The sequence below is a fragment of the Pectinophora gossypiella genome, chromosome 9, assembly GCF_024362695.1.
Source record: "Pectinophora gossypiella chromosome 9, ilPecGoss1.1, whole genome shotgun sequence".
NCBI classification, from domain to species: domain Eukaryota; kingdom Metazoa; phylum Arthropoda; class Insecta; order Lepidoptera; family Gelechiidae; genus Pectinophora; species Pectinophora gossypiella.
Genome location: NC_065412.1, coordinates 4,365,723 through 4,380,826, shown reverse-complemented (window position 1 = coordinate 4,380,826; position 15,104 = coordinate 4,365,723). Strand labels below are relative to the sequence as shown.

Genomic DNA, 15,104 nt, shown 5'->3' with positions numbered 1-15,104 from the left:
AATAAAATTCCAATTTCGATAGTTCTTGGAGAAACCTTATAATATCTACTTGATTAGATACTTGAATGTATAATCATTCTGTTTATACATATTATCATCGGTTGTGTATGGCTTAACACTTCTGTTGGAGTGGGAATAAAAAAAATATATAAAATGAGTTGCCTCCTGTGTTTCATTTTGTTTGAGTTTTTCTTTCTTCTTCTATCGTGCGGGTTGTGAGGTGGATTACCAACCCCATCAACCCTAGTGTCAGGGTCACTATTGAGCCGCCAAAGGCCCCTGACATGGCTCATGTAACGACTACTAGCTTCCATCGGTAAGTAGTAACCGGGACCAACAGCTTAACGTGTCTTCCGAAGCACGGATCATCTTTTTTTCGGATAATCAGGTAATCAGCCTGTAACGTCCTATAACGAAACTATGGATCACAAAGTGATTTTCGTGATGTGTCCCCACCGGGATTTGAGCCCGGGACCTCCGGATCGTGAGACTAACGCTGAAACCACTGGACCACGGACCACGGAGGCCGTTGGTTACCGTCAATAATCAACGACAGCAAGTATGAAGAGAATGCTCATACTATGATCAGTTTCTTTGTCCTTCAGTATTTAGGTGTTTCCGTTATATAGTTATGATGAGTGCATCTGTATTGTGTATGTATTACTTAGTACCTACTAAGGTTAGTTCGAAGATATATCTAAAATATAATTTTATTTACATATAGAATAGTTTTAGTTAATATTCTATGAAGTTAAGTATAAACTATAACTTGAGGTATGGATTCTTCAATGCAAGAAAGAAAACGTAAATGCAATTTCATCTGAAAGTTGGGATGTAGTTGGCGACGCTTTGTCGGCAACGGAGAGAGCTCAATAAAGTTTTGAAGTGGCATTTATAATAATATTGTTTATTTAGTTAGGTACATACTGCCTCTCAGAGGGGAAACCGGTGACTATCCTCCACCAATTCAGTGTGTATGCATAAATATATTTCTCATACTTCACCATCCCAGAAACATAATAAATGCACGGGAAGTTCCTTTTACAGATTTATGCTTTGCTTGTCTTTGTTTTTTTCCTATCACTACATAGTATAAAACAAAGTCGCTTTTTCTGTCCCTATATCCCTATGTACGCTATCCTTAAAATTACGCAACGGATTTTGATGTGTTTTTTTTTTAATAGATAGAGTGATTCAAGAGGAAGGTTTATATGTATAATAACACCCATTAAATAGTGGAGAAATACTGTTATTTTTGAGATTTTTAATGTCATGTCGTAAATAATTTAATTTTTTCCTCAGCATTGCACCCGAGCGTAGCCGGGCGGGTCGCTAGTATACAATAAATGAATATTGAAAATGTTCTTTACGAGAGAACGTAAACATAAATTAAAAATTAAACTGGATAATCAGCATTCTACTTAATATGAGTGGAGTTAAATTTCCTTGAAAAGTAAATGTTATTATAATGTGAAGAAGCATTTTACAAACAATAAACAACGCATAAAGTCCAAATTACAAAGAGGAGGTGCAATATTATTTCGCTCGAGGCGGTATTTACAACGGGATACAACTAGTGATGTACCGTTCCCGGGAATGTTACCAATTTGGGAACGATCCCGGTAATAAAAAGGCGCAAAACTTATGTAAAAAGAGCTTTATTACCCAACTTTTAGGAAGATAAGACTCAGAGCACAAAAAAGAACAATTTTAAAAAGAAAAACAACCAGTTTCCTTACTATTAAAGAGTTTTTAAACGGGAATCGGGTGTCCTTAGAAAAAGTTTAATAAGATCTACTCGTGTACGAAGCGATTGATGAATGTGGAGGAAGCAAGGCAGGTGTGTCAGGATCGAAGCAAATGGAATTCTATAGTCTCTGCTTACCCCGGTGGGAAATAGGCGTGAGTTTATGTATGTATGTTTTAAAACGGGAACATTCCTACTTTGGGCACGGCACATCACTAGGATACAACCCACAAAGAGAATAATAAAGGAAGAATGGTCTCATATTAAATGTACCAGGGGGCCATATCTGTGTAGAGCCACATGCACACAGATTCAATAAGCCGGCGACACATTGTCGGGGGAACGTAACGATTGTACGTCTAGTGATATTGCTACTGGGGGCGATATTGAACGCTGCGGTTTTGTGTTATGTCACGTTTCTGTAACTCTTATGCTTGCCCGGTGGACATTTTGTGGGATTTCTATTGCTGAATGTTGTAAGTATGATTAAGGGAAATGCAATATTTATACGTCGCTGGCTTAGCATTTCGGTTGGAGTGGGAATAAGGAAAATAAGTATATAAAATGAGTTGCCGACTGTGAGTGTGTTTAGTTTTGAGTCTTCTTCTTGTATCGTGTGGGTTGCGAGGTGTATTATCAACCCCATCAACCATGGTGTCAGGGTTATTATTGAGCCGCCATAGGCCCCTGACATGACTCTTGTAACGATTACATAAGTATGTAGTCGTATGATGTAAGTACATCAGTAAGTAATAACCGAATCATCTTACTTTTGAACAATTAGGTGATCAGTCTGTAAAGTCCTAACAAAACTAGGGATTACAAAGTGAATTTTGTGATTTTTTGTTTAGTTTTGTCGTTAATAATCAAATGTAGCAAGTATGAAGAGACTGCTTCCATGTTTATTTCCGTTCACTAATTGCCGAACATGATGTAAAAGTTAACTTATGCGCTCTTCAAATCAATGGACAATCTATTTCTATCGCCAATGAGTTGTGTTTATCTGTCGACTGGCCTTCTTTATCTTGTTGGATGTTGACACTACACAGCCAGATTGCACGTTTGTAGTACCACTGGTAGTACCAGGCAAAAACTTTTTTTTTATTGTAAACTTAGTAATTTAACTACTCGTCTACCCCTAGATATCTGCCCACTGCAAGTAGGTATAGGATAGGATTCATTACCTTCATGTTTTTTAGCCTCTGTAGTATACTGGTTAGAGCGTTAGGCTCACGATCTGGAGGTTCGGATTCGATTAGCGATGGGGACATTGACGAAATCACTTTGCGAGCTGCTAAACGAGTTATCCGTTACCTTAAAGGCACAAAGTCGCTAAAATTGACATACAGTGGCAATCCATTTCTAAAAGCCAAAGAGGCAAGGCATACCGACGTCAGAGGGGATAAAATGGCCACATCGAACCAATTCATATAAGAGCAATATTGTTATTTGACATTTGTTTGCATTGCGCACTTACTTTCATATGCGAAAATGTCAAATTGCAATATTGCTTTTTTAGATGAATTGCTTCGATGTGGCCATTTTAACCCCCCCAGTTCGTTCTCTGACCAGTAGGCTCTGCACGGTAACCGCGCCGCGCGCGGCGCGAATTATATCGAGGCCTTCGACCAATAGCCGTTTAACGTCCATCTACGTAGATAGCATTCGTATCGTTTATTGGTCGAAGCGGTCAATATAATTCGCCCGCGAGCGGCGCGGTTCTCATGAAGACCCGGCAAGCGCACAAAATGATAAAATCGGCTGCATGATGTCTTATGAAAGTTTTGGGGTGTTGATTATGAGCGTGAGTTAATTGCGTACGTGAACTAATAAAACTCAGGGAACTAGCTACCAGGACGACATAAAATGCAGCAATAATACTAGCCATATAAAGGTGGCGTCACACTGGCGGGCTTCGTCCCCTATATCTCGAAAGTGTTTACTTTGACGCGTTACTTTATCAGCGGGGGACAGCTAACTGAGGGTTACGTGTTTGTTTATTAGCCGAGAGCTATTAGATAGGCGATTTTATCGATGTCCAATGTCTAGAGATGCGTGTATTGAATAGTAATAGTAGGTTTGTTCGGAGGGGTTTGTGCGAACATAAAATAGTACTTACTATAACTTTATGGTACATTAGAGAAAGAGACAGCGGCAATAAAATCACATCGATTTTGTTAATGTTCCACTATTGTATTTAGTCAAACGACGAAGATGTTAGATGATGAATATGTCAATTTATATAATATTTTATTAGAACATATATAAAACATAAACATGCCACTGCTGAGAGAATGGAGTATGTTACATCACGCTGCGCCACTGTAGGGGTGGTGGATTTTTTAATACACAGAAAAAACATAATATACCCCATAATGCTACATACATATTTATATATAATGAAACGAATTAAGTAGGTATGATAATTCAACATATATTTTCAATTTCTACGGCCTCTGTCTTTGTTTGGTTAGGACATTACAGGCTGATCACTTGATTGTCTGAAAGTAAGATGATCCGTGCTTCGGAAGGCACGTTAAGCCGTTGATCCCGATTCCTACTTACTGATGTGAGTGAGTAATCGTTACATGAGCCATGTCAGGGGCCTTTGGTGGCTCAATCATAACCCTGGCACCAGGGTTGATGAGGCTGGTATTCCACCTCACAATCCATACGATAGAAGATATTATTATATTTTCAATTTCTACGTAATATTAAATGTTACGCTGCTCTTTGCTTTGCTCTTATAAGACTCGCTCATTTTCCAGCCCCAAAGTAACGAACATGAAGGTCAACATAATAGTTTATATTGGCGAGGTATAGTTTATTTACCAACGGAACCCCCATTCTGGCGAGAGCGTTAATAGTGTAAACAACTGTCTACTGATTTTATTTTAAAACGGAATCAAATGAGATGAAATTTTATATCCAATGTTTACTAGAGAATTCTCCTGGCATATCTTAAATAAATGTTGTTACATGGTAAGTACTTGCTTATATCAGACACAATAACTTATAATACTGAGCCCGTCGGCGTGGTAGACGTTTTTCTTTATTCAAGACTTCCGCTTGGCAATCCTGACGCCTGTTAAAATTTTGTATCGGGTGAGAGCTGTGCTCCCCATTTTTCCGGTCAAATAGTAGAGGCCACAAGTATCCACACTGCTTTATTTTTACGGGATAATAATTGGCATTAGTGGTGTTAACCGGTGGATAGGTCAGTCAGGCGGTCGCTTCTGTATAACCAGACCTGTCAAACTTTCAGGTTGGGTAAGCGGACCACTTGAAAACAAGATAACTCCAGGGATATGACGAATAAGTGACATTCTAAGTTCTTCACTGGTACCGGACTTGCGCCAATGAGTTATTAATTTATTTTAAGTGCAGTTTTCACCTATCACGTTGGTCTAACAGAAGTCTCGGTGAGGCGTGGGTAGTTCATCTTGCGATGGATGTACCTCTGACTACGCCAATTGGTATATATGTCTAAGTTCTTCTTTCTATCACGAACACATGATACTTATCTTACGACAGACACAGTTTTCGCACACTACATCCCGCACAGTCATCAATCACCATTAACCTTTTGCCTCATAATCATGTTATCTTCAAATCCCATACAACTTCCCAACTATATTCCTTTGGACAAATTGGTCCATTCAGTAATTCAATTATAAGTTAATCTCTTATGGAGTGCCCGCATTGTGTGCTTGACAAAGAAACTGATTGGACCTTTTATTGCCCGCCTATTTTATTTTAAGGGGACTATTATTTTTGGAATTAATAAAATTTATTTCAAATTAAGTAATTTAAGTTTTTAGAAATAGTTGAAGAATGGTTTGATCAGTTTTGTACTAAGTATGTTTTTATGTGCTTAGTCAATTAGTAAATGTTTAAGGTGTGTTGACTGAGGAGGTGGTATGTGGGCCGGCGGGGACGCGGTTGCGTGCAATTGCGTTCCCGTATCCCCGCCACATGGCGGCAAGGAGGAAAACCGTTGGGTTTTAGTGGGTATACCGGGTATTCCGGGGAGTCCCACATAACCACGTCGTCCCCCCGGGCGGCGTGGTATGCGTAAAGTATTTCCCAACGTTAAAAAAGAAAAAAAGAAAAAAAAGGAGCTGGTATGTGGATGTATTAGAGAAAAGTACTTGTCAAAGGTTAGAAGGTAATCTAACCGTCACAGTATAGCTTATAGGGTAGTTTCGACCAATAAATACATGTAGGTATGCGTACTAAGTGGTGGGGGCAGCGCCCTATGCTAAGAACCAGCTGTGCAGGATGGACGCTGTCAATATTACGTACATAAGTATTTTTTTTTATATAGTACACTCATAGCTGACACTATCAGAGAGGACGATGGAACCTCCCCTTTTTTAAAAAATGCGCTAATTATACGGTTCACTTCGGCCCAGTTCTCTACAATATTGTATCAGACAAAGCTCGGCAGGGAAGAGGTTCAGGAAGCACTTGAAATGTAAACATCAATAAGTATTTTATTTCAATTATTTTTATTTTCGTGTTATCACAATATAATCAAAATCTCATGTTATTCAAAACTATTTACAAAATTCAGATAAAACTATTATAATAAAGTAATTGCGATCTTTGACCCTAATACTAAGTTGTAAGTTTATATACATTTCAGAATATGAAGGTACCACGTATTAAAATACACTGAGACCCTGGAAGATATAAAATCTAATTTAACTAACATGCACGACTGAGAAAAGTTATAATTAAAAAGAAAATACACTAACACTGGCTGAATATATAAAATATAAATATAAAACTATTCTCAGAAAAAAAAAATCGTAGGCTCGAAATAGAGTCAACCTTTTTACTCTTTTATCTCTGAATAAAAGATTTTTACCGATAAAAGGTCTTTATATAATACTAACAACTTTTGTATAGATAAAATACCTACTGTGTTACCTTTTAAGTTAGGTACTTACCAAAATATTTATAGAATAGAGTCTTGAAAAAAGGACGCTTTTTTTAAACAAGGCTGACTCGATTTCATAGCTTTTAATTTAAAAACAAATTATTATTTGGAATGTCATGTTCGAAAATTTAAATTATATTACTTTTTCACAAATTGTCTATCGCCAGCGTAATCCTATGAAAGTGGTCAGGGTAGAAGCAAGGAGGATCGTTGCGAAACTCGTGACGTCATAGTGCCGTGTAGCCGCGTTGTAGAAACCTCCATACACTTGCAGACCCGCCGTCTCAATGCTGTAAACAAAATAGGTTTTGTTATGTAAATTGGAAAACTTTATACGTAGGCAAGTTAAAGGTAGGTGAGGCACAGTTTTAACGGAGAGATATCGGAAGATATCGTTTTCTTATTACGTTATCTTGTTGTTTTTTGTCTTCTATACATATTCTTTCAATTAAATATTTCTTACATTTTATGAAATTAGAATACAAAATAAGAATAAGATTAAGTATTTGGGTTTGAATAAAACCAAACTCGACTATCCCGCATTCCCTTAACAAACAATGTTACTTGATTGGCTACGGTACTACGTATATGTGTGTTAAATTTATATAATTGTTTTTAAAAGATGTATGTTTGCTATGAATAACGTTCCGGCAGAGTAGTTAATGCCATCTGAGGCAATTCAGGTCAAAAAAAAAAGCTATGAATAAATAAAATAGACCGACGCGGCGTGTTCCACTTACCTAAACTTGCAGTAGTCTCCATCATAACTCCAGCCAAGATACTCCCCAGTCCTGAGATTCTCGCTTCGCAACCAATCCTCCAGTGGTCTGAAGTAGTCCCTTAGCGCTTCGCCGTTGAGACGACCCTCTCCGATAGTCTCCTGCAGGATCTGGCTGTAGGGCACTGAGGACCCGCGTTCCATTATGCGCCTGGAGAAGAAAAATATCATCATCATCATCATCAGCCCATTAACGTCCCCACTGAGAGAGAGATATTTTTAGATAGATAGATAGATAGATAGAAGCTTTATTTACACAAAAAATCTAAATCTCAAAATCTAAATCTGAATCTTTTTTTTATTTGTTTTTTTTATTAATTTTTTTCTTTTTTTATACAGTTCGTTTATTGTTGGGGACGAAAAAGACGTCTATGCGATCAGGTTATGTTGAAGCCAAATATCAAGACTCCCTACAAGATGTTTTCTAACGACTTCTGGCGCTGCCCACCGAGAGTTTGGGGCGTGAGGCGTGAGTTTAACTTAGATAATGTTCACATTACGGTAGGTAAATCTATGAATACTCGTAATACTCTTTTTTTATTGTCTGTAACTTTGCATGTGCAGAGTGTAGCTTGTAAGTTGTCCATAATAAATAAATAAATAAATACAATTTTTTCTCCGATAATCTTGAATTTTATTCATTTTGTGAATTGTAGTACATGTTCATTCATACGCTTTTACCTAATCAACATAATTTACTTGCTTGTAAATTAAAACTCAGATTTTTATGACGTTTTTGAGTTATTTGAGTGCCCAGTAAGTGGCAGTCTGCCTGCTATCGGAGTTTTCCATTAAAACCTACATTCTATATACTAACAGTATTGGAAAGCGTACTTTAATCCTATTTCACAAGTTGTACAATTTTCTTGACAAATCCAATTCCTCACTTGTTGTATAAACTGGTTGCACCATTGAAGCCTGTAATTACTAGTCTCGTTATGTGATCTAAAGCCCTATAGGCAAATAGTCGTTAGATTTATCAGTTTAAATATATTGGCATGATAAAATTGCCTCGTCGTATATTTAAGAGATTTCGTAGCTTCCCCTACTTTCGACACCTTACTTAGTACAGCTCTATATAATTATAGGTAAGTATATAAGATTGGTGCCCGTCTGATAATTGAATATTAACGCAGGAATGGGGAAATTTCTTTTAAATGTAATTATGTTTGAAATCTCACACCTCTATGCTAAGTATGAAGGAATAGGCAAGTAATTTTAAGGCTTATGAAACTTTTACAAATGTCTTTAGAACAGACTTAAGCCTAGTATTATACTTCATCATCATCAATTTAAGAGCCACGCTCTTGTCGGTGTAGCATTATCCATTCCAGTCTATCAAAGGCTAATTCCCCACTAAGACACCGTACCCTCCACTAGACTTAGACTTCCCTATAAGACACGACGTTAACCTTTTCTTTAATCTGTTCCATGTAAGCTCTTCTTGGTCTTCCCCTTCCTCTCTTTCCTTCTAGCTTTCCTTCTATGGTGTTTTTAATAAATTCGTCGCGTCTTATTAGGTGTCCAATCATCTTGCCTCTTCTGTCCTAAATAATTCTCAGTATTTGTCTCTTTTCCCTTACTCTCACTAGCACTTCCTCATTTGTAACCCTTTCTGTCCAACTTATTCTTCACATCCTCCTCCAACACCACATTTCAAAGGCCACGAGCCTAGTATACTTAAGCTAATTCAATTTGGAAAAGTTTATTCCGACCAAGAATCAAACCTGGAACATTTAGTTTGGTAGTCAAGGAGTCCAATACTTCTACAGTTCAAAAATATAAATTTTAGCAACAGACGTAACGATGAAGAAGTTACTGTTATTCGTTGTGAACAAATTAGAATTGATTGAGCAATTGACATAGATACATGGCTTAATTGCTAACACCTTGGTAGTGGAAATTATTCACAGTAGCTTTAATTATAAGTTATTTATGTAGCAACTTTAATGTTTGCTTGATTTAACGTTTTAATTTATAGTTACGGTCAATTTTCGATCTATACAGGTCAGACAATGAAACGCGGTAATCATATAGGTATTAATGAACATACGATTTTATTGTCTATTTGTAAACCTTAAGGGCTAGTATTCTTTGTTCTATGATTGCGATTTTAAACTGCGACCAATTGCAAATGTCGGTCTAATTATGTTTTTAATGGTTCCTAATGATAGATTTGCGTTTAGTTTTGGTTTCATACAAGACCATTAACCCGGCCCCAGGGCGGACAGTGTCATCTTCTCTGTCCTCCACTGGGGCAATTCCTGTTTGGTACGTCCTTGCCGCGGAGGTGGGCGCCTCTTACTTCAGGAGTGAGATGGTGGCTGATTTGGGATAGTGACCCAGATCTATGGGGTATAACGTAGAACCCTCGCCCAGAAATGGGGGCCATCGGTACGGCAATGCAGGATGGAAGGGGCAAGACCTGACGGAGGGCAGCAGTAACTGTCAGTACTATTCAGAGGCGGAGGAGAGGAGTCCTAGTACGGCTTTAAAATAGACTAATCTGGGCGCCGCTATCCCACGCGTCAGATAGATTACTGCGGGTCGGAAGGCGAGAGGGAAACCACTGTCCTATCTATATAAGCACAGAATTCCCCTCAATCAACCGGAGAGGGTATGTAGCTTATTGAAAGAAAGAAACATTTATTATTTCCGGACACCACAGACACAGACAGACAGGTACATTGCACCACGCTGCTCCATTCATTAGTGTGTGTGTATTATACATGACTCTGCCAATCAAAATTGCCAAACTCACATAGAGGCGGCACCGATAATGTACCGGACCGGGCTACTTTACAAAACTCGAGTTTGTATATTTATTTACACGCGGTTGTAGTTTATTAGCTCGCGGTACCTCTCCGTGTCATCATTTCCCTAGCATTATATACCATCCAAGTTTGAAAATAATTGGTTTACGTCCATGCTGGATTCGAACCTGCGACCACACAGTGAGAGTCAAACGTTCCACCAGCTGGCGGTACCATCATAGATTACTCAACGTACAGTCTTTGTAACATAAAATTAATGAAACAAAATTCTTGTCCTTGCTAGGTACTACAATACATATAAACATTCTTGATAAAACACACATTAATAATAATTGCAATTAGTACACCATTTTGCTATCTTCACCTCATTATCTTACGCATTACTTAAATCTCTTTCACCATAGCACAACTGACTCTTCAAATTAATTAGTTTTTAAATTACCTACATACATAAAATGGTAATTAAAGTGTGTAGGTTTAAATGGTTCGTAATGAGATATATATTCATCAAGTTCAGGGACATTGTAGTTTGCCTAATGCGTTTTTAAATGTGCGTTGTACTTTTTATTTAAAGTTGTAATGGATCTGTTAACGACAGTAGGAACATTTCCATACTTAGTTTTCATCTTAGTAAGTAGCGCTTTATTATAGATTCATTGATTTCCAAAGCTTCGGGCTTGGTGACTTGTAATATAAGGCAAATCCTTTTACAAGCACTAGCATCATTAAAAATATATTTGTTATTAGTTGTAACATGTTTCTGTAATGTGTTATGTTTATAATGCAGTATTTAATTAACATTTGCATGACGATAATAACGGCCGAATATGTCGATCTCAAATGTATATTACATCTCTATACAATGTAATACCTACCATATTCTGGCAAATAAAAGATTAGTATTGTATTTGTATCACAATGTTAGTGTACTAAAAATGTTGGTTAAAGTAGAGAAATAAACCATTTTTATTGTCTTTCAACCTTCCCCCTGTTCGAGAGGTACGGTCACGAGTACTAATATGTATACATTTTGAAACCCTGTCACATTAGCTTTTTTGACAAATTAAACCGTAAGTCTCATTAAATGTCAAATATGATAGTGCGTCAGGGTTCTAAAGTGGGTACATGATATTGCTCATGACTGTACACAATATTGCAGAAGCAGCTTAAACGTCTTACTATTGGCATTATTGGTTACAACTCTAATCCATCACGTTCCATTACAAGTTAAAGGTTAGGCTTTCTGAGGGAAAGGCCAACGCACCTAATCAAAGTTCAGCTACATAGTTAGGTCAGGTTAGTATGTAGTCGTTACATGAGCAATGTCAGAGATCTTGACGGCTCAATAATAACCCTGACACCAGGGTTGATAAGATCGCTCATTTACGAAGCTACACAGTTTACGACTTCAGATTATGGTTAATACTAGGAAGAATAAGATGATCCGTGCTTCGGAAGGCACGTTAAGCCATTGGTCCCGGTTACTATTGGCTGATGTAAGTACGTAGTCGTTACATAAGTCCTGTCAGGGGACTTTGGCGGCTCAATAACAACATTTGACACTAGGGTTGTTGCGGTAATCCACCTCACAATGCACGCGATAAAAGGAAGCAATATGGGTAGCAGTATAATTCTATACATATCTGATCCAAATCAACATGTATAGAATTATGTTACATTATATTTTTGAATTATTATGTACCCGAGCTGTGAGAAAATAGACAATTATCGCGTTAAAAGCATTCAGCGCAATCTATTTTTTTTTTTGCGGAACGTGGCCTGAAAAGTCCCTCATTGTGAAATCAATCATCAAAATAAAATAAAAATAAAATAAAAATGTCTTTTTTTGTGGTGAGATAAATAAACATTTTATTTTAATTTTTTAAACATAGAACAGTTTATCTTACTGCATTGAAACAGGTCCCTCAACATAATCGTAGTTAAGGAAGTCGACTTGCTCTTGCCCAAGAATCAACGGGTCCACGTAACCTGTATCAATAGACCGAGTTAGGCATTGTTTTACGGCAGTAAGACCTACGTTATATAAGACTACCTGAGTCACGTTTGAACTGATTTACACTGTTGCCTTTGATATATGAACGTTGATTGATCTTTCTATTGATATATAGACAGAAGAAGCAGTAATTTTAAGCCAAACAATAACTTAAAGTTTATTTGTCATATATTTATTATTAACGCCGAGCCGTGGTAGCCCAGTTGGTAGAACGCTTGCGTCTCACTTTAAGGTCGCAGATACGAATCCATTCATTGGTTTAGGCCTGTGCTGATGGTCGAATTTGTTCTCGAATTCATGTTTGGATAATCACATAATAATCACGTGCTCAGCGGTGAATGATAACATCGTGAGGAAACCCACATTCCCGAGAAATGTATTTTCGGAGGTATGTGACCTAACCTGTATTGGTTTGGTTTTGCTTTCGCGGGTTGGAAGGTCAGACAGGCAGTCGCTTCTGTAAAAAACCGGCCCTGTCAAATCTTCAGGTTTTGTTAGCGGAACCTGTGAAAAACGGGATAATGATTAATGCCGATTGGTAAATTTTATGAAATCCCAGTTTTCGTTCAAATAAGGAACTCATTACTATTTGAATCATGGGTTGATCGTCAGTTGTCTTCTAGGTCTAGCGAGATAACATCTGTTAATTTTCAATCTTTAACGATTGTAAACGTATTAGAGCTACGAAGTCCTATATTTTTCAAGGCGTCTTTTTCGAAGTGAAGTCGAGTCTTCACTTTTCAAATTACAGAATGGGATATCATTGCGTGCATGTAAGCAAAATCCATGATAGCCTTTCGCGACCGCGTGACTTTCATCGTATTGTCATGGGTTGGAATTCTGGCTCGAGATTTACACTTCTTAATTCGACTTTATGATTTTTAATTCATGTTTGAATTATAGAAATCACCCCTTATTACATGGGACTTAAACATAGCTGGCTGTGGGGGGTGTAATAAATACTAAACACCTACGCGCGATCTATGTTATGCTATGCATGTGAGCATACAGACACATATACCGGGTGTTTAGATAATAAATGTAATTATAGTTAGTTCCATGCATGGTCCGGGACACATAGAGAAGTTGATGAAGTCACAATCTAGCATTAGATATGCGCGGAGTAATAAAATAGATATGCATCTCGATGTGACGTAACTTTGTCCAGTCGTTGTAGGGTAAAAGTTGACCTACATAAAGTGGAGTTCTAATATGCTGCACTAGTTTGCTTTTCACAAAAATTACTTTGTGGTCCCTTGTCTGGTTAGGACGTTACAGTTGTCATTCGAATTCTTGAGTATTTTACATGAGAAATAGCTCCATAAAAGTCGTCAGCTTTAGTTCCTTAGACCATTCTAAAGCAGGTAGTGATATAATTTCAATAACTTCAATCGTTTATGGCTGACCTATAAGCTAAAAAAAATTTCAAATAAAATTATTCTATTCTATTATTTTACTTTACGGCTGTCTTTATTACTCAAAGGTTACTGTATAACAATAATTTCTTCTAAAATTTGAATTCTAAGCACATTTTACTAGCCAGTTAATCTTTTATGGTGTATTGCGTCATTATCTCTGCCCTGTATACCTACTGCTTCCTTCAGTAAGTCAGTCTGTACAAGGTAATTAGGGACACCATAGAGTCACGTTTGTGAACTAAATTCCGCTTTTACACTGACGAGAAGAAACGCTATTTTCAATTAAGCTACATAATATTATATGCCTAGACCTTTATTTAGAATGATTTCTCCATGGCCGATGCTTGGCTAAATGGTTAAAAATTAACTACTTAGGGGAAATAATGTCACTTTAGGTCATCCTGGTAAAACAGGAGTTATGTTTATCACACACGGGGACAATACAATACAATACAAATACATTTTATTGCACCAAAATAAAAAAGAAATAATTACAAAAAAGACTTAACTAAGTACATGGCAAATGGCGGCCTTATCGCTTAAAGCGATTTCTTCCAGACAACCATAAGGACGTAAGGGACATGTTTTGTAGAAACGTCATTGAAAATATAACAACAATGAGGGTGACGTAAAATACATCCATCAGATCTCTGGTCTGAACTTGTTATTTGTTAGGGCTATAAGAAGCTATGCGATATACTCTGCAATCATAAATAATGTTTTCTCAAGTAAATTTGTTAAAGACAGAGATTTTAGATTACTTAACGTCAGATAACAAACGCGCGTTTATCAACATTGTTTTTAGCGCGGTGCAAAGCGGGCGTGTGAAACTCAAAGTCCGAGTAAAGTATTATGTAAAATGTAACAATATCGTTGGACAGAGTATGTATAGGAACCGTGTTCTTTGCAGACTGCTAACAGTCGGTAATATTGTTGTGTTGTTCACGACTTGCCGATTGCAGAATAGGTTCTTTGTAACATGGCAGGCCCATAGGGCTCTAGTGATCGATTGGTGTAAAAGGTATAAAAATGTAAGGTAAAGTGGACCCTGGAATAATAACAAAAGGAAGGGATGTAGTGTCGGGTTTAAATGCCTTTTGCAGATTTAGATTATGATGTTCTGTGATCCTTATCATTTTCAGAATGTTGTAGAAGTTAACTAAGTTACGGACTCATAATTTATAGGTAACGTAAATTAAATTCATCTTTTTTTTGGGTTATGTATATGATTTTACTACAAAATACAAGAGAGTATTTTCAATTTGTCGGAAAATAAACTTAAAGTACACGTGAAGCTTGCTTTATGTAAAAAAAGCTTATTTTAAGATTAACGATTACCTATATGATAAAAATGTCCGGTATTGTGTTCTCCTAGTTATAAATAACTTGTTATGTACCATCACATTACATTGATTTAAAAAATGTGTT

General features: G+C 37.1%; 1 protein-coding gene across 1 annotated transcript in view; it reads right to left on the bottom strand.

Moving 5' to 3' along the window:
• Nucleotides 1-6,239: 6,239 nt before the first annotated feature.
• Nucleotides 6,240-15,104, bottom strand: part of LOC126369378 (angiotensin-converting enzyme) — a 161,342-nt gene continuing 152,477 nt past the window's right edge. Inside the window, exons 11-12 of the mRNA XM_050013754.1 lie at nt 7,433-7,621; nt 6,240-6,982 (exon numbers count right to left, since the gene is read on the bottom strand). Coding sequence (XP_049869711.1) covers nt 6,850-6,982; nt 7,433-7,621 — 322 coding nt within the window. The 3' untranslated portion in view covers nt 6,240-6,849. The remainder of the gene's footprint in view (nt 6,983-7,432; nt 7,622-15,104) is intronic.